Here is a 19,960-nt window from a genome sequence, read left to right on the forward strand (position 1 = left end):
CATTCTGAGAAGCATAAACATCTCTGATAATGGATTTGTTTTTTTTGCATGAAAGGGATTTTTTTGTTTCATGAGTTTGAATTATTTGTGTCTGCAGACAATAAAAGTAATCAGTAAGTAAAAGTTGGGAAAAGATTGATGATCCTTTCCAGAATCCTGCTAAATGAGCTGGAAATAAAAACAACTACCAACCAATGATGCGGAAGTTAAAATTCCTACTCTCCACATAGTTGTGTGTTGTTGTTTTTTTTACATATTGAAAGTTTCACAACAGCAGGAAACAATGTCAAAAGTTACTGTATTGATCTTCAAGTTTAAAATCTCTGCTGATGCCATGAAATTCACTCTTCTGCAGAGGATCTTTCTCCCCAAAAATGAGCTGCTGTTCTTGTTGTTCATCTTACATTGAGTTGAGAACTTCCTCTTGCATCCCCCCATGGGGTGCGTGAGAGGCCCTCAACAACCACATGATCCACTAATTGACATCCAGGGCCATTCTGTGGCAAATGCAACCAGGCAACCACCTTTGCCTTTTTCCTCTCATTATTATGTAGCCTACTTGGCTGCTTCTCAAGCTGACTCCTGCAGACACTATAGCTCAGTATGTAACACTGTCCAGCTCCACATTGCTGACATGTGACAACTAAAGTAAGATTTGAACATTGTTTAACTGATGTGAACTTTCTTTGTCCGTCTCTTGGAGTCTCTGGTTCTCATCTGTGTACATTTTCTACAGTCGATACAGTAGATATTAGTTGACAAAACAATGTTAAATACTATATTCTGGGCCCTTTTTTTCTCATTATGTGGCACACTAGGCTTGTTTGCCATATAATTATTATTATAAGAAAAAATAATCTCAAAGTTCAATAAAGGCAACAAGATATTGGAATCTGTAATTGGGATGATTTTATCCATAATCATTAGAAATGTTTTACAACAGGATAGTAAGTCTGAAGTTAGTTATGACCTCACCTTTTATCACCTATTGAATGTGCTTGAAGAGATAGTGGGCCACTTGTTCAGTCAGCCTTTCATTGCATATGTCACTGTACAGCTTTACTGACATCCAAGTCGTTGAAGCCTCCTGAGTACACACTTGGCCAACTCTTCAAAATGAACAAAACACCTCAACACTTCAGCGTTGGCTGAGATGTGGCAGAGCCCCCAAGTATGCCAATTAAATCAATTCACATTGCCACTCAAAGCTAAACAACCTGAGAACATATGACTGAATACATATATTGCTGTTTTTATATATACAATTTTTTTATTTTGTAAATAAATCATGGCGTGGGCTTATTTGGAGCACACATGGACTTAATGGTGTCTCAGTACCAATTAAGCCCATGTCTGACTTTTGAAATCCCCATTGTGGGACTAATAAAGGAATATCTTATCATATCTTAAATAGGGTAACTATTTATCTGTAACCTATTAAATTTCCTACAACTACAAGTACCTCAAAACTGAACAGTACTTTATGGTAACTTTCCATCACTGCCAGTTTTGAAGTAAACCCATATGGTGCATGGATACACCCTGGTGGAAGATAATAAAAAAAAAAAAATCAGTGCATGCAGTTCTCCTCCGGTGCAGCAGGGGGCGTTGGAGGCATTCTGTTTTTGTCCTCGTTTGTTTTTGCGTGGACGAAAAAAAAAACACCCCTCAGCCAAAAGCAAAATGGCCGACGTTGAGATGGATATCGCGTCCAGAAGAATGAATAATGGCAACGAACACGTGTAAGTCATTTCATTTAATATTATTTATTTCGTATTGCACCGTGTTACCTTTACCCTTATCCCAAAACAAAAGCGAACCACGCAGTCAGGTAGATAAACGTGGAGGCTTATAGCAGCTTCACATTGTTACCGGGGCTAACGCTGAGCTAGCCACGCAGCTAATGCTATTTAGCTCACATTGCGTTAAGTTACACTTGAAAGAAAATTAATTGTAAATATAAGCATCCTCGTAGATGTATATTTGCTTCCCTGCAGTGTGTTAAGCATGCTCGTATGGCTGCAAGTAACGGTACATGTTTAAGTGAGCGTTGTGAGAAGGATGTAGCATAGTTAGCTCTAACTTTGCTAAGCTACATCTGTTAGCACTCGGAGCTAACGAGAGTAAATCTTGGCGGAGTCAGAGTGACAGACAGATAACAGACCCAAAGTTTACCAGATGACACACGTGTACACGCGACGTTTATTAATACACATCAATCTATCTCTAAAATGTTTTATTTATTTTTTTAAAGGTTACACTGTTGTGGCTAAATCCAGCACATTACGTAACCACGCGTCACCTTTATGTTTAAACCTTAATCTACTCTTATTGTGATGTGAGGTTTTAATCATAAGATGTTTTACCACGTGGGTCATGATTTTTTTTCAAGGTTGATATTTCTAAACTTGATGCAAACAGGAGATTCATTTACAATAACGTAATGGAAATGTTGACTAATGCCGGAATATTATCAAAATAAATATAAAATCACTGTAGTTATTAAATGCTGTATTGAATATAGTTGATTCCAGTATTGCATATAAAAGTAGTGGTATCAGAGGGTTTGTTTTAAATGGTAGCAGAGGTATCAGTTGTGCCTTGGTTGCCAATGGTTACTGGTGTTTAGGAGGATCAACAGAAATCCCCTGGTAGAAGCAAGCAGGGGCGCCCCCAGGGATTTTGGACCCCATGAAATGATGATATCACATTGGTCCACCACCACCACCACCACAAACCTCTTCCGTTTGACGCCTTGCAACTCTCCTATAGTCCAAATACGTAACTGTGCATGATTTACTGACATTGAGCTGTGCATAGAAATAAAGCATTAGTTCAATTTTAAATGAAATATTCTATTAATGTCCATTAATTATGATATGTTAACCCTGACATACTGTTAATATTCTCACTCTTAATTAATCTCTACATCAATTCAGTCATTAATGAAGAGTGTATTCTATTTATTTATGGAAAAAACACACATTGAAAATCATTATTTTATGATCCAAGAGAACATTTTATAGACTATAAGGAATACAGTAACACGTTTGAATGGTGATTTTTGTATTTTATAAGAAAAGAAAGTCAAATTTGGACATTTTCATACACAAAAATGTGTATCAGTTGCACAAGAAATGTAAAAATGATGCATTGTATCTTTACTTTTGTATATTCAGGGTCACATTAGTAAAAGTCCACCTAGAGGAAATGAGTTTTTGGCGTCTTTACAGCTCTTAAATGTAAAAATGAGGTTTCATCCAACTCAACAGTCTAAAGATAGGCAATTTATTTAAAGATCCTTTCTGCACTTATATTAAGACATATAAAAATACTTTGCTTAAGATAAGATGTATCTTCATTGATCCCCATTGGGAGAAATGCAACACTTGACACAGCAGTACAGTGAGAAAGGGATAAAATGAAATACTATAGACAGTAAACAATCTGTGTAAATAAATCTGCAATATACATATAAACTAGTAATATGCAGAAGTTCCTGAGATTCTATACATGTGTGCAATGTTCCTGGGATTTACATAGTAAGGACAGCATCAGTCTTTTAAGTGGGAGTGGGATAAACTGGGAGTTGTGTTGTTGTACAGTCTGATGGCTGATGGTATGAAGGAGCCCCCCAATATGCTTTTAGGCCGGTGGCTGGAGGAGTCTGTGGCTGAATGTGCTCCTGAGCAAAAAAAGGATGTTCACCACTTTTAAAAATCCAATTTCTTATTACTCACCAAAGTTCAGAATCTATGAATATGCAATATATATAAAAGTTTATGTGCTGGATACAGGATGTCTCCCACTTCGCTGTAAAATTGTCTCAGTGTTTGTGCACTGCAGGCTGTAAAGTTTCCACATCGCACTCGTGTGTAAATTAAATATCGGAGCCGATCTGGCTTCCAGACTAGTGGTGATGTCACAAATCACGCTCGTTGGCTCACACCTTGAGATCGGCTTTTCGGAGAGCGCAGAGAAACTTTCCACTTCCAGCAGATGAATGTGAAAACAGCCTTCAAACTCTGCACAGTGAAGCTCAAATATTCCACTGTATGAGGAAAAGAAAGGAGTTGAATAAATTAAATTATCCTTTTTTTAAGAAAAGGCAAAATAAGCAAATCGTCACTTTGGAGAGGCTGAAGCCAGATAAGTTAAGTCATTTATAGGGACGTTGTCTGTTGTCTCCCGATACTTTCTGATATAGATGCCTCAACTTAACCTCTATCTCACTACTATCTGCAAATTTGTATACCTCACCGGGTGAAAATTTGAATGTCTACCCTCAGGCAAATGTTATAGGTCCATTAAGGCATGCACTACAAGATATAAAGAACAGTTTCTAACCCAAAAAACTTCATCATCACACTGACCTCTGCTCTGAAATCACACACAACACATCAAATCTTTCAATATCTTTGTGCAATAAAATGTATTTGCTACTTATTTATTTATCTTTTACAAGTGCTACTATTATCATTTTTATGGTCCATCTTGTTGTTAACTTTCCTTTAAGCATATGTTGGTAAGTATGTGTATGTGAACATGTTTTGATGAGTGTGTAATATGATAAATCTTTATTTTTATGTACATGTCTTCAATTGTAAGACAGTATACTGAATTTCATTCATGACTATGAAGTGATCTCGAATCTTGAATCTCATTTGAAAGATTTTAGTGTAATCTAACACAAGGCCCAGGATAATGGACGTAACCTAATGAATTCTCTTTTAAATCACTTAATCGACTAATCTTTTCCGCACTAATCTTACTCCCTTTTAAAAGTTTGTTCTCTTTTTTTTCCAAACAGGAAGCAGGATCTGGAGAGCCATGAGAGGAGCGGTAATGAAGACAGCGGAGAGATGTCTGAAGAAGAAGAGGAGGAGGAAGAGGTAGGGGTGGACAACACAACAACAAGGCCTAAATACCTTAAGTGGTATGATGTCATGATTCTGATCTAATCAATCTCAGAAGTAAAGAGTCTAAAATGTGTGTCTGCATCTTGATAATATTGCACTACATGTTTTTTTACACCATTAAACAAATAGTATCTGTCATGTAGTATAGTAGCAACTTTTAAAGTGTCCAACAGCAGCTCTATAATACATTTAATTACATTTTTAGGGTACTGCCCCTCTTCTTCTGGATCTTTTTTTTTAATGTATGTTGATGGATGAGTGTAAACTTGTAAAATGGGGGGAAAAAAGCTTTCTCCTCAAATTTCAGAGCATATTCTAACATGTATATATTCAAATAATCAGACACTTGAATTATATCTTAACCTAAAAATGTTATTGTTTTTTAGGAGGAGGCGGCGGAAACTAATGGCGAGAAGACACAAGAGGGGCCCAAACATCACAGCAGCAGCGGTGGCGGTAAACACAAGAGGAAAAAACATAAGCATCGCAGTAAGCACAAAAAACACAAGCATGTCTCCGATGAGGACAAGGACCGTAAACGCAAGCACCGTCACAAACACAGAAAACACAAACGCAAAGAGGGCTCCTCTCCCTCCGGTGCTGTCATCTTTGGCTCCTCCGGCCACAAAAAAAACGAGTCCTCTCCGTCCTCCGGAAATCCGAGTCTGGACGACAGGGCCTTGCTGGAGGATTTGGAGAAACAGAGGGCAATGATTAAAGCTGAGCTGGACAGCCAGTTGATGGAGGGCAAGGTTCAGTCGGGTATGGGTTTGATCCTTCAGGGTTACAACTCTGGATCGGAAGAAGATGGAGAAGCGAGGGTGAGGAATGGAGAACAGCGTCAAAGGGTCAGCTCAGGTAAACCCATATCTCCGAGGGGGGGGAAAGGTGGTAAATCTAGACGGGACTCAACAGAGGGCAGTAAAACCAGCTCCAAGCGTCGCAGTCGGAGCAAGTCCGCAGAAAGGCTTCCCAAAGAACCTAAGCAGGACAAGGTGACCAAAAGCACCAAGGACACAGGTGTTAAAGAACGAGGCCGCGGCAGGAGCAGGTCGAAAGACAGGAAGCGCTCCGACAGCGCTGACAGGTCCAAGGAGAGAGCCGGGAAGTCCAACTCCCCCTCCAGCTGGAGAGGCGAGCAGAAAGGTAGCCGCACTGAGAAACGTTCCTCACCTCAGCGGGACGAGCGACCAAACCAGGAGAGAGCGGGCCGGAGGTCCAGGTCGCCCGGACGGGAGCGGCCGACTCGCCTGGACGCCGACCGCGACAAACGGCCGACCAAGTCCCCGTCGAAGGACGCGTCGTCAGGGAAAGAGAACCGCTCCCCACACAGACGAGGGCTTCACAGCCCCGTGAGGAAACGCAGCCCCTCCCCTCGCCACAGAGACGCCCACCACGCCCCGGCCGGTGCCTCAGACAGGGCATCCAAACTGAGTAATTCTCCCTCCAGAGCAAGGTCCCCCCCGAGGAGAGGCCGCAGCCGCTCGCCAGACCTCAGGAGGAGGGACGTTGACAGGCAGGACTCACCAATGAGGTTGGTTAGCACACACACACACTTAACAAATATGTCATATAAATGAACTGTCTGTTTGTACAAAAAATCTTGGCATTTTTTGTCTTTGTGAAATGCTTCTTCATCAAAATAAATGGTTAACTCAATAAGGTGTAAAATATTAAGAAGAAAAAAATAAACAGTTTTTTCTTCTGGTCCTTCGTGGTTCGTCTGCATTGGAACGGTTTTGTTTAAACAGCCTCCTGAAATGTCCACTAAAGTCTTTAAATGTCCCCTAAAGTCCTGTCCACTCCTCTGGTGTTCACACAGGAAGCGCCTGCGGCCAGATATGGGCTCAGCCAGAGATCGATCACGAGAGAACAGTCCCAGAATGGCCCCTCGCCGCAGAATGAGTCGTTCACCTCTAAGACGGCGGTCTCCGTCTCTACGGCGACGCTCTCGCTCTTCTCCCCGCAGGCGGAGCAGGTCTCCTCTGGGACACAGGTGACAGCAGCTCACTTTTCACTGAACGATCTTTTGTCTCTGAGTTAAACCAAAACAGTTCATGTGTGAAGGCAAACATTGATTTTCTACAAATAGTCAGTGCTTCAGTTTTAAGGGTTTGTTTCTGTTTAACTTACATTTAGTGTGACCCAGCACTATTATGCGAAACCTTTAATCAGGTTAAATTTTTATCCAGTACTCAACTCTCCATCCTCGACATCTGTGCCCCCGCAGGTCTGGGGAGAGAGACCGCTACGGTAGACTCAGACAGTACAGACGCTCGATGTCCCGCGACAGAGACAGGAGAAGAAGACGCAGCAGAGATGAAGACAAGTTCAAAGGCAGCCTATCAGAGGGCATGAAGGTCGACCAAGAATCCTCAGAAGGAGAAGTGTGAGTAAAAGGAAATATTTTGGTTGTACTCCAGTTCTGTTCAGATAATTGATCCACTTGCAGCAAACCAATAGAAAAATGTCTTCTAGAGTATTTAACTTTGCATGTGCTGATCTGGTAACTTGATAATCACCTAGAAAGTATGTATATTTTAAGATTGTACTATTATTTTTTATACTAATAATTAAGGCTGTTCATGGCTTCTGCTTTTGATGCCAAATTGTATGAATGTATTAAAACTTGTGGAAGTTGCTTATAAATGGGTCAGACAAACCTATTCCTTTAAAAAAGCATTTAAAATGACTACAATATACCGTAACAATTTAAATGTGTACTGTAAATATTGTTTTTAAGGTGCAAATAATGATATCATGAAGGGTTTTTTTTTTTAAAGAAAGAAATGGGTCAATCTGTAGCTGACACTATATCTTAAAATGTACTCACTTTAGTTTTAGTTTAGTTCATTAATCCGTGTTGTTAAATGTTAAAAGTCTGGACATGCTTTATTTCATACAACTTTTCTTGTGTTTGCAGGTTGGAGGACTTTGATGGGGAGGAAGTAGATGAAGAAGCCCTCATTGAACAGCGCAGACAGCAACGCTTGGCTATTGTACAGGTCTGTTTACTCTTATTCTAATCCAAAGTTTTGTGAAGAAGATACAGTTTTACATCTTAACAGGTTTACACAGTGGTCTGTCTTTTTAGAAATGAGCAACACACCTAATGTGCATGATTTACTATGTTTGAAATGTATTTTTTTGCTCTCACGCGGCACCGTCGTACAGAAATACAAGCAGGGGACCGATGACAACATGATGTCGGAGCCCAGCAGCCCGCAGAGCAGCACCCGCAGCCGCTCGCTCTCGCCAGACGACATCCTGGAGCGAGTGGCGGCGGACGTCAAGGAGTACGAACGCGAGAACCTCAACACCTTCGAGGCCAGCATCAAAGCCAAGCATAACCTCATCACCCAGGAGAAAGACGGTAATGTCCCGCATCGCCGTAAAAAAAACAAAAAAAGACCTGTTGGCGTACAAGACCAACTGAATGAACCACACCATCACCTGTGAATCGGTCAGGTTGAGTGTCAAGTAGTTTATGTGTCCAATAAAAAACATTAAATGTAGGTTTCATTCTCTGATATAGAAGTGCATGAATTATACAGAATAATATTAAAGCCCTGAAGTCACATGCACAGGTCAATCATTGCTCTGAACACCTTTTAAGAAGTGCTTTCACCTTTTATAGCAGTCAGTGGGTCCTCTCCTTTATATCTACAGGCTGTGATAAGACTGAAAATGTGGTCGTTAAGCATTGAAGCAGCTCCAAATATGTTACCTTGTGCTAGAAAGGGGTTGCGTTGACCCAGAGAAAAGAAAGGATAGAGTAAAAAAAATCAGCAATAGTCCATCCACACCTGGCTTTAAAGCTTTTGAAACGCTAGAAAGGATATGTGGATCATTTTATCTGCTCTCTTAAATAGTCGCCTTTCATCAGCATGGACAGAGCAGAGAGAAAGCCTCTGTCTGTCTATGACACTGCAATCACTTTGAATAGTCTCCTCTCAATTTCCTGTTTGATTTTCACAGGAAGTAAAATGTGAGATATTTTCAGCGCAGTTAAAGTTCAACAGTTTAGCTGATACACAGGACGTCCATTGTGCTGCTAAAAGGTGAAAGCTTCCCTGCAATTTGGAACAATTCGGCATAATTGGCCTGTCTCACTTGAACATACTGACAACCGTCTGTCATGTTACGGACTGGCAGAAGGATACCAGTCTCTCTCTCTATAAATATACATATATATAAAAAAAAAAAGCAAGTCTTTGGTGGTGATTGTGTGTGACAAATGCAAATGAGTTGTGTGATACAGGGATTTTTAATTTTGTGTCTTTTTGTCATGTGTTCATTCAGTTGCTGGCTTGTAATCCAAAGCCTGGGTGTCTCTGCCACCTGCAGCATGTTTTGATCTCTGCAGAGTATGTGAATCAAACACATGTTCCACATATTCTGTTTTACAACATGGTTGGATGAATAGAAACTTATCTTGTGTCGTTTTATTGTTGCTCTTTTTTTTATTTTTTTTATTTTTTTAATCAGGAGCCAACCCAAAGAAGCCCTCAGCCCCTGACATGTTTACAGAGTCGGATGATATGTTCGCTGCTGACTTTGATGTAAGTATTTTAGACCCTATCTTTTTATTATCAACCTTTATTTTACCTCAAAAGACAATAAGGGAGGAATCCTCATTTACAGTGACACACAAAACAATATGATGTAAAATAAAATAATGAATAAATACAGTTAATTAAGATATGGTGAAGTTAAAAACAGGCTTAATGCTGAACTGGGAGCAATTTCTTCCACATTTTAGTATCTAATATTCACTTGTTTTGTGTGAAGTTACAGCAGAATTTGAAATAATAATAACAGTAGGAAGCACTGCTGAGCCACTGACCTCCTTTTTTGTATTGTTTCTGCAGAGTGCCAGGATGAGAGCAGCAGGTGTAGGAAAGGACTTCAAAGAGAACCCCAACCTCAGGGACAACTGGACCGATGCTGAGGGTTACTACCGTGAGTGCTTCACCTCTAATTCTTCTATTTAGGACTGTGTCAGCATCAGGAGAGACACCCATGAATTGCTTGCTTAACCCTTACATATACTGTTCATATTCAGGCATTTCAGAGTATCCCCTATACATAAATTCAGACTTGAACACCTCATCAGTCATTAATTAATTGGTGATTAATCCTTAATGAAGCTTTCAGAGAGCAGAGAGAGTGAATATTTTTTAGTTTTTACACTTTTTGTTGATGGAAAAATATTTACAATTACACTCTTTAAATTCATTATATTAAATGTGAATAAACGTATTTATGAATCGGTGGGTTTTTGAATTTTTTAATAAATGAGTCAAACACTCAAAGCGGTTTCCTGTTGCACAAAAAAATGTTATTTCCATTTTTGGACAATCTGGGTCACATGAAGATTTTTTTTCTTCTCTTAACTATAAAAACGGGTCAAATTAGACCCTGAACAGTATGTAAGGGTTAATATCATGGCAGCAAAGCATTACTATTTGATATGACTAAGTCTCTGATACAAGGACACTCTTGGCTTCTTTTCTCTTTATTTTTAACAGCCTCGCTTCCATTAACAAATGTGTGTGTCTGTGCCGTGTGTGTGTGGTTATTTAGGGGTGAATATCGGCGAGACACTGGACAAGCGTTACGACGTGTACGGCTACACTGGCCAGGGTGTGTTCAGTAATGTCATCAGAGCCAGAGACACTGCCAGAGCCGGCCAGGAGGTGGCAGTCAAGATCATCCGAAACAACGAGCTCATGTGAGTCAAACCATCTTTATATAAACTCAATCTTTACATTTCATATCCAAACTAAAGGGCATTAGGAAATACATTAATGACAAAAAGCCAATCACATGAATACTTCAATGAAATTTGCACTGATAATAACATATATATACATGCTTTTGTTTTTTGGTGAACAGGCAGAAGACCGGTTTGAAAGAGTTAGAGTTCCTCAAGAAGCTGAACGACGCCGATCCCGATGACAAGTTTCACTGCCTACGCCTCTTCAGGCACTTCTACCACAAGCAGCATCTATGTCTGGTATTCGAGCCTCTCAGGTAACGAGAAACGTAACACTTGTTTTTCTGCTCGTCATTTTATCCGATGGCCTCGCTTGTTAACGACCTGCGTTTTTTTTGTTTTCAGTATGAATTTGAGAGAGGTGCTGAAGAAATATGGTAAAGATGTCGGTCTCCACATCAAAGCGGTGCGCTCTTACAGTCAGCAGCTCTTCTTGGCCCTAAAGCTGCTCAAAAGATGCAACATCCTCCATGCAGACATCAAGCCAGACAACATCCTGGTACGATCTGAATACAAAAAAGATTAAGAAAGTTATAGAATGATGAAAATAGTTGCTGATTTCTTTTTTTCTTATTGTGTCAATCCTTTAAAAAAGGTGAACGAGTCAAAGACCATTTTGAAGCTATGTGATTTTGGCTCTGCATCGCACGTTGCTGATAACGACATCACTCCGTACCTGGTCAGCAGATTCTACAGAGCTCCAGAAATCAGTAAGTTTTCATTGTTTATATAAATCACATTTCACCATGCAGCTATCGGAGTCAGAACTGTACCTTGCTCACAACGTCTTCTGTCACAGTCATAGGAAAACCATACGACTACGGGATTGACATGTGGTCCGTCGGCTGCACGTTACACGAGCTGTACACCGGCAAAATCCTGTTCCCCGGATCTTCCAACAACCACATGATCAAACTGGCGATGGACCTCAAGGGCAAGATGCCGAACAAGGTAGAGTTGCATCATAGGATTTCAGTCGAGATTTTCTCCAGTTACTGTTTCTCTTTCCGAGATGAAGCGAGAAGTGTTGCTGCTCCAGCGCGCACTGTTCCAAGACCTTTATGAGTGACGCAATGTTGTTGTTGTTCTTCCCTCAGATGATTCGCAAAGGCTTGTTCAAAGACCAGCACTTCGATCAGAATTTGAACTTCCTGTACATTGAAGTAGACAAAGTAACAGAAAGGGTAAGGTGCTCTTTTCATACTCGAACTGTAGACTATTTTTACGTGATGAAAGCTGCTAAAATGAACAAGAATAGATTGATTTATTTGCTGTTAAGATCTAACAATCAGGATTTACCCCGTACTGAAAATGTCTCATTATTCTGCCTCATTAGGAGAAGGTGACGGTGATGAGCACCATCAACTCCACCAAAGACCTGCTGACAGACATGATAGGATGCCAGCGACTGCCCGAGGACCAGAGGAAGAAGGTGATGCAGCTGAAGGACCTGATCGATGGCACCCTGATGTTGGACCCAGCCAAACGCATCACCATCAACCAGGCTCTGCAACACCCCTTTATACAGGAGAAGATTTGACACCCAGGACCCCACAACACTCCCAGAGCAGACGGAGGAACCGACCACTAAACCAGCTCTGACAGGAACTCAGTGAGGCAGCCAACCCACAGACTTCCACACAGAATGTCATGGATTTATGTTCTTCCTCAACATTATTTTGTTTATGATTACATTCAAAAAATGTGTTTTATTGTAAATAGATCATTGAAATGGTAGCCATTCTTTAAAACATTGATTTTTTTCCCCTCCGAATATCATTGTAAACTCCCCGCCCTTCATTACCTGGCAATGCAGTTATGGACTTTTTTTTTAAAATTTTTTTTTAATTTAACTGACATTGGAGTGTTTAAAAAGAAAAAAATATAATTCCTGTAAATACTGTATGTCTATTGCATTAACAATCTCAAGCAGCAGACAGTTGAGTTTTGTCGTAGTTGCAGAAGGCTAAAATACATCTTCTCTTCTCCTGTTTTTGTTTTTTTGTTGTTGTTTTTTTTTAAAACCACATTGCTCATTGTGGGGCGATGCATGCTTTTGAATGTGCACCCTTTTGTGCTCTAGATTTTTGTGGTGCAGGCCTGTGTAAATGCTCTGTATGTGCATCAGTGTCCCACATGTGACAACAACCCCCTCCCCTGTGCAAACCTCTACCCCATCCCCCTTAACCAAGTTTCCAGGCCTTTGCGGTCTGAGCTGAAGGAATAGATGCATATTATTATGTATTCCTTGAACAAGAATTTTCTTATTCTCAAAGCAGGTAGTCATTTGTTTTCTGTTGCTGGACATTTCCATGTTGGTTTTTTTGTTGTTATTTTTAACCCTCCTCTCCCTCCAGCACTCTGGCTAGGACCTGGCTCTTAAGGCTCTCCGATTCAAGTGCCTCCTGTACGAGCCAAGTGTGTTAAAACACCTAACAATGCTGGCCTATTGAAGCCACACCTGTGACCCTCTTCTCCCCCATTGTTGTATATAGTCCATAGTTACTGCCATTTCATGTATGATTCATTTGTTTTTTTCCATTAAGTGGTAAAAAAAACAATCTTGTGATTTCAATAAAGAATAGTTGTGGAAACACTGCTGAAAGAGCACCTTCAGTATAAGACAACTTTTTAGTAATAAAATGTTTCCTATTGTATACCAACACATCCCCCCCGTTCTTCATTTTATCCCCAAACATTTTGGCGTGGTGGAAGTTGATAATGTAAAAGTTGTGGCAGACGAGGCAGAGAGGGACAGTCGTGGAACATGTGTACAGATTTGATAACAGGATGGAAGCTGTCCTAAAAGAGCTTTTGACATCCACTGGATAAGATGTGTGAACTCCTCTCTTAAGTGTAGTCTGAAGATTGCAAGGAAGTGTTAGAGAGAGGGGGGGGGAAGGTGGTATATTTCTGAAGAGGAAAAAAAATTGTTTTCATCTGAGCCAGCTGCAGCCTCAGAGCATCAAAAGTAAAAATGGTCTATCTTGTATCCAGTTGGAACAATTTATGGCTCTCATGCAGCCTCTCTGCAGTGGAAAGTCTAACTGTACCCTTCATTTCCGTCGCATGATTGCACTTGTGTTGAGCTTCTAAAAAGCATAATGGGAGACTCACTTAGATATAAGATTACCATTTTCCTCATCCTGGAAAGTTAGGGAATGATGCGAGGTCTCTGTGCTTGCATCGAGGGAACTAAAAGGACTTTTGATATGAGCTGATGGGATGTCAGCCTAAAGAGACAGTAAATACATGAGGGCTATAGTGGAATAACCATCGGTAAAGGTGTTAATGTGAGTGAGCAGAGATGGTAACAGCTGGCTTTAATCTAATGGCATACAGGTAAGAGGCTGTTACCTGATTGCTCTTAATGTGAATATGTAACCAAACAAGTAATTTATAAGCATGCCATCAAACACATCAGGATGGGATTCACACTGCATTGCATAGCTCCCACTTTGCAATGTAACTGTAATTCCTCGTGGTGGTCAGTAGAGGGCATCAGCAGCACTAGCTATGTTTCATGAATGAAGTTACTGAGGTACTTGGCTCTAGCTACTAAGTTTATTTTATTTTTTATTAAGAGGAGTATATTCAAAAACTAAATTCTAATGTGACAACAGATAACTCTTCTTTAATGTCCTGGCACAGTTTTTTTTTTATTATGTTGCATAACTTGTTTCCTGTGGATATGGTTTGATTTATAGTAAATCGAGGTGTTTGTGCACAATTATAGAAGAAATATTTTTATCCTCTGTCGTGGTATCACGATAAAAACAAAAACACAATTTAAATTGTCATATTATCAAAACCATCACATAAGGAAGAAAGGAGACTTAAAATATAATTTCCATTTTTATTAAAACCATACAAACATTTGTAGTCAGTTATAAAAGCAAAGTGGCTCTTCTGGCGGAGGGGCAGTGCTGGGCACTTGAAGCTCCTCTGTGAGCCAGATCTGTCTGGCCTCTACCCAGGGCCTGGGAATCCCTGCTTTCAAAGTCAATTCTTTATTGGCCCCAGGATACTCCCCATTTCCTCTGCTAAACCTACAGAAAGAGTAATGTATGTACACATTATATATAAAAGCACAATAGATGTCAAAACATAGCAAAACAAAATCAAAGTAGAATGCATTACGCAAATCTTGACTTTTCTCATATTCACTTTTCTTATATAAACGTTCTGTCATTTGTATCTTTTTGCGGTCTCACAAGACACTTTACATGTTTATTTTTTTTATTTTTTCATAATTCACAATGGAAGATTGGCAGTGATCTTTCTCTTACTGACAGGCAGATACGTATAAGGCACATACCTCAATGTAATTTCCTTCTCTCAAAGGAAATCATTTCTACTTCTTTGAAAAAGCATCAATCAAACCATCAATGCACAGCTACAAAAATGACAAAGTACCAAAGAACATTAAAACAATTTGTACCTCATTGCTTTGACGCTGAATAAAAGGTAAACTACTTGATATTCTGTGCGCAGTCACATAAGACTGCAAGGCATACTAACACTGTTGACAAAGTCACTGCAACACTTGATGGCAGTACACATTCTGAATTTAAGAGCTTTGGAAAAAACAATACGGATGATTTCCTATGAAACAAAACACATCACTTTACAGTATTTATCGTCATGACAGGGAGGTTCATGTGCTGTGGACCACTGTTGGTCATTAAGACAGATTTAAAACATGAAGTACTCTTATATCTATTTATGTAAGCATACATAAAGCACCAAATGGGACCTTTAATCGTCAAGGAGGAAATGTCCATTTTCACACCAGCTCCAAACAACCGTGCAATCCAACGTCAAACAGAACATAAAAACACTGTTATATACACTTGAGTACCTTACCAGACTAACTAAAACAAGCCATTTAGATACCAAGTAGACTATGATACCTTGAAGACTTGGATGTGTTATCCTTTTTTTCTTTTTTTGGACTTGATACAATACCGCAGTTTCTCTTGACAAAAACATCACTTAGTAAAACTTGGTAGCACTGAAACATTTACAGATTCACCAAAGTAACATACAAACAAAATGACAACGAATGTAAATATACCACTTATTAAAACCTATGATTTATAAAGTTATCATCTGGGCCTGTTAAATTGACTCATGACCCATAATCCCATCTGACCTGCTGTAACAAGAATGGATTTGACGGCGTTGTACCTGTTGGATCAAAACGGTAGATACTTGGCACATGGGCTATGTACTTATAAAGACAGTGTTCATGATTCAATCTTGAATACATGCATTTTACCAACAGTGTGTACAGCAAAAACAGTGACAATACACAGAATACTGTTTTAAAGAAGTGAGCTTTTGCTCACTATCACATAGTAATACAAAGAGAAGGGCTTTCAAAAATAGCCTTCATTCCAGAAAAGGAATATAACTATTTATCTATACATAATTTTTGACACATCCCATTTCTGTGTGGGATGTTGTTTTTACAAAATAAATGGGTTTGGCAACTGCCTGAAGACTGCCAGAACACTTTAATTATATTTTAAAGTTCTCATAATTGCCACTTTTTCCTTTATCTTCACATACACCATAGTTTTTCTCTTCCTTTATTCCATTTTTCCTAAGAGAGGAGAAAGCAGAGAGAGAGAGAGAGTAGCTACTGCATGATAGCCAGGAACTTGCTCTCCTCAGCAAGGGTGGTGAGGAGAGAGCTCATGTCTCCAATAGCCATGTTGTTTAGGCCAGGGGCCACACTATGGAAGTTCGCAGATGCTCGAGGGGTTGTCAGCCGTGATGAGGTCCTGGACAGACCCTGGAAGATCGAGGGACTCAACACCCCTGAGACCAGGCTACCCTGGTCATAGCCATCCTCCAGCATGGCACCAAAGTCCAGACTTACCCCATCGTCCAATACACCGGCCACAGTGCCATCCACTGTGCTGGTCACCTGGTCTGAACCAGGAGAGAGAAGCGCAACAGGGTCCCCGCTGCCACTATCTTGTCCCACAGATGCAGCCATGGAGTCTAGCAAGCACTGGTCTTCCAGGACGGAGAACGAGGAGGCCTTGGGATCTCCTGACTCAAAGGGAATGCGATCACTGAAGCCATGCTCTAAGTATCCATGGTCTGGGGCCTCCAGTTTCAGCCCAGATACCTGATGTGCAAGGGAACAGTGGTTCCCATTCCTCTGCTGTTGTTGCTGCTGATTGAGACTAGCCTGGATTCCATTGCAGCTCTCTGGATTATGATATTGCTGGGTCCTGACCAAGTTCCTGTAACCGCTGATTGGTGGGCGAGGGACATGGACTTGTCGATTGTGATGAAGACCAGTTCCCTGGGAGAGGCTGGGGAGGTTTTCCATGGCGGTCCTACTTAGGATTAGGTTGTTCCCAACCTGGCAGGAGGTGCTACTGTTGTGGTTCTGCTGAAAGTGGCTCTGTTTTTGAGGTCCACTGGAGCCCTGCTGTTTGAAGCCCTGCGGAAGAGGCCCATCAATTATTTGGGAGAATTGAGACCTGCCGAAGGTGTTTATAGAGTTGTGACCAGATACTCTCATCTCTGCGCAGGAGTTTGGTGATGTCTCTAGCTTCACTGCAGCGTTGACACTGCAAGCATTTTGAGACTGGTTAGCTTGAGCACAACTGTTCTGAAAATCAAGGGGCACTTGCTGCTGAACCACCATGTTTCCAAACCTGCCAAAAGGTTCAGATGTGGGTCCATGTTCTGTACCTGACCACCTTCCACATTGTGTTTGGTGGTTCTGTTCCCTCTGTGGAGATCTGTCAGCACTCCCGGAGCTCACTTCATTCCACTGGATGGGAAGCTTACTAGGACTCTTCCTTGCCAGTATCTGCTGCTGCTGGAGGTTGTGGGACCCACGGAAGGCCAAGTTTAGCCCTGAAGTCTGCTCATTCACCTCCATAGATGGATGGGAGGTATCCCTTTGGCTAGAAACTATTTGGTCCTCAATGTGCATATAGGAGCCGCCATCTGTCTGGACCTGTGAGTGGAGATATTGTACCAGGTCATCTGGTAGCATGTCCTCATCCCCAAGCAACAGGCTCGCCTCCCCATCATCCTCCATAGCCAGAGCTTCTAAGGCTGCGTGTTCTGCGATGCTGGGAGTGTGCGGTGAGTGCTGTAGGCCTCTCTGCAGGTTGCCCTCGGAGCGAGTGTAGTTCTGTAGGCTAAAGTTGCGAATTTCAGGTGTAGAATGATGAGACAGAGGTGGAAGAGGGTGGAGGTTGTTAAGACTGTTGAAGCGTTGCACTGGGGGCAGACTGCAATTGTCAGGAGCCTGCGTCCGCACTGGGTCACTGGCCCTCCGGTTCCCATTCAGTGGTCCCTCGCCAGGATAGAGGACCCTCCTCCTGTAACCTGCATGTCCCATATACCCATTGGTGTACCCGTTGGTGCCTTCACTGCAGCGGTGTGGCCTGACTAGAGGTGGCAGTGAGTGGTTACTGCCACCGTCATCCATCATGCCCATGTGAGTTTTCGAGCTCATGCGCTCCATGTTGGGTAGAGGCGTGGGTGGTGGGCCACCAGTTGCTGCTGCATACTTGGCTTTCAGGTGGTAATGCTGTGCTGGGGTTAAACTGAGCATCCCCCGTGTCACCCCTCCTCCTCCTATGCTTATTCCTACACCTCCACAGCTCCCACCGGGGGGTATCACTCCACTCCATCCTCCTGTCCCACCTCCATACTGGCTAGCCTCACTGGACCGGCGGGAGGCGTCAGTGGAGATGGGGTCGTATGAGTCGGTGGAACTTAGGTTGTGGAGGCGGCGGTGGTGGGCTGCCATACCCTCACTCTGGGAAGTCTGGCTGGAGCGTCGGCTGGAGAAGCAGGGGGAGATGCCTGAGGAGCGCCGGCTGCTGCTCAGGTAGGCTGAGCTGGTGGCGCTACCGCTGCTGTCACGCCGGTCTAGGAGCAAGTTGAGCACTGTTAGCTCTGTGCTACCCAGCTCAGCATGAGCAGGTGGCTGAGGAGCAGACACCCCCCATTGCCTGCCTAGACAGGATCCTGGGGAGAAACATAGACAGAAAATGCGATGAAGAAAGTTTGAAAACCGATAGAGAACAAGGAAATTATGTTCTGAGCGCAAGATTACAAGAGGATGAGAGAGAAAAAGCAAAATAAGTTAAGTGTAAATGCGGAGAGATTGCTCAGACAGATGTTGCCAGAGACAACTGGAAGCACTTGACCATGAAACATTGTTACATGCTATTCTCTCTGATACGATATACAGCTTGATATGGTTATGATACCATTTTCTAGCGGAACACTAAATTTTAAGCATTTGTTTTGCCTGAATGCTTCAGCCAAAACTGGCAAGATGGAATTCATGATAATTCATTTCTCAAGTGTGAATTGTGTGCACATTTGTGTTGATGTGTAAATTCAGTGTACAGGTGTTTTACTTACTGTTAAATACCCAAATGAGCTCTCTTTGGGTCAAAATAATGTTACTACATGCTGCTGTAAATTGTGGATGTTGGTATAACATTTTAAGAGCTTGTAGGAAAATCCATTTGGATCTCAAATTCAAGAGTTTTCAAACTAAATAAAGTAAAAGTTATGCTTACCCTTCCCCAGGATGTTGGGTAGTGTGGACACTTTGGGGGGCGGTGTTGGGGACAGGGGCCCCAGCCTGGGCAGCGCTCCATTCACCTGCTTCAGCCTCTCCATCTTGATGTGCTCCATCCAGCGCATGGGGCGGCCAACACATCGCCTCGCCTGCAGGGTCAGCATGGCTGCAGTTGCCGTGGAGACTGTGGAGTCCATTATGGGGGCTGGCTCACCCTCACACTCCTCCTCTGCCTCCTCTTCGATTTCCTCTTTCTCATCGTCCTCCTCCAGCCCCTCCCCTGGCGAGCGTCCGGCGCTCACAGCAAGCTGGACTCCACTGCTGGGATAGGTGCTGATGGGGGACTGGTCACTGCTGCATGTAGACTGACCGCCAGGGCTTGGCTGAGACGTCTGATGGACACAGACCAGCAAAGAAAGACGAGACAGAGAAAAATATATAAGAGAAGAGATGATTAGCATGTTTAATTCAGGTAACACAAGGGCAGGTGTACAGTGTCATATGCCACAAACAATGACACAATGAAATGCAGGAGTATTTCCTGCAACAGGCAATGATAATTATTCATAAAACTTTCACTGACCATTATGAGAGATAACTTTATTCACGAGCTCATATAATTATCTTGTATAATTATTGCAGTTTTAGCTGCCAAACCAAAGAACCAACTGCCAGCTTTATTCT

At 41.8% G+C, this 19,960-nt stretch overlaps 2 protein-coding genes across 3 annotated transcripts in view; one reads left to right on the top strand and one right to left on the bottom strand.

Moving 5' to 3' along the window:
- Positions 1 to 1,683: 1,683 nt before the first annotated feature.
- prpf4bb (pre-mRNA processing factor 4Bb) lies at positions 1,684 to 13,350 on the top strand. 2 transcript variants are annotated; one of them, XM_062441694.1, is made up of 16 exons: positions 1,684 to 1,742; positions 4,811 to 4,892; positions 5,306 to 6,453; positions 6,742 to 6,915; positions 7,150 to 7,308; positions 7,843 to 7,924; positions 8,094 to 8,292; positions 9,408 to 9,481; positions 9,791 to 9,881; positions 10,506 to 10,653; positions 10,818 to 10,955; positions 11,044 to 11,197; positions 11,294 to 11,408; positions 11,498 to 11,649; positions 11,796 to 11,882; positions 12,035 to 13,350. In XM_062441694.1, the coding sequence occupies exons 1-16, from the start codon at positions 1,684 to 1,686 to the stop codon at positions 12,236 to 12,238; spliced, it is 3,066 nt and encodes a 1,021-aa protein (XP_062297678.1). In that variant the 3' UTR covers positions 12,239 to 13,350. The 2 variants fall into 2 exon arrangements, with proteins under 2 accessions (XP_062297678.1, XP_062297679.1); XM_062441695.1 differs by having other exon boundaries at positions 5,309 to 6,453.
- Positions 13,351 to 16,342: 2,992 nt separating this feature from the next.
- gli3 (GLI family zinc finger 3) overlaps positions 16,343 to 19,960 on the bottom strand; it is a 75,392-nt gene continuing 71,774 nt past the window's right edge. The window contains exons 13-14 of the mRNA XM_062441152.1: positions 19,275 to 19,668; positions 16,343 to 18,711 (exon numbers count right to left, since the gene is read on the bottom strand). Coding sequence (XP_062297136.1) covers positions 16,343 to 18,711; positions 19,275 to 19,668 — 2,763 coding nt within the window. The remainder of the gene's footprint in view (positions 18,712 to 19,274; positions 19,669 to 19,960) is intronic.

Source organism: Scomber scombrus, chromosome 20, assembly GCF_963691925.1.
Source record: "Scomber scombrus chromosome 20, fScoSco1.1, whole genome shotgun sequence".
Classification (NCBI taxonomy): Eukaryota; Metazoa; Chordata; class Actinopteri; order Scombriformes; family Scombridae; genus Scomber; species Scomber scombrus.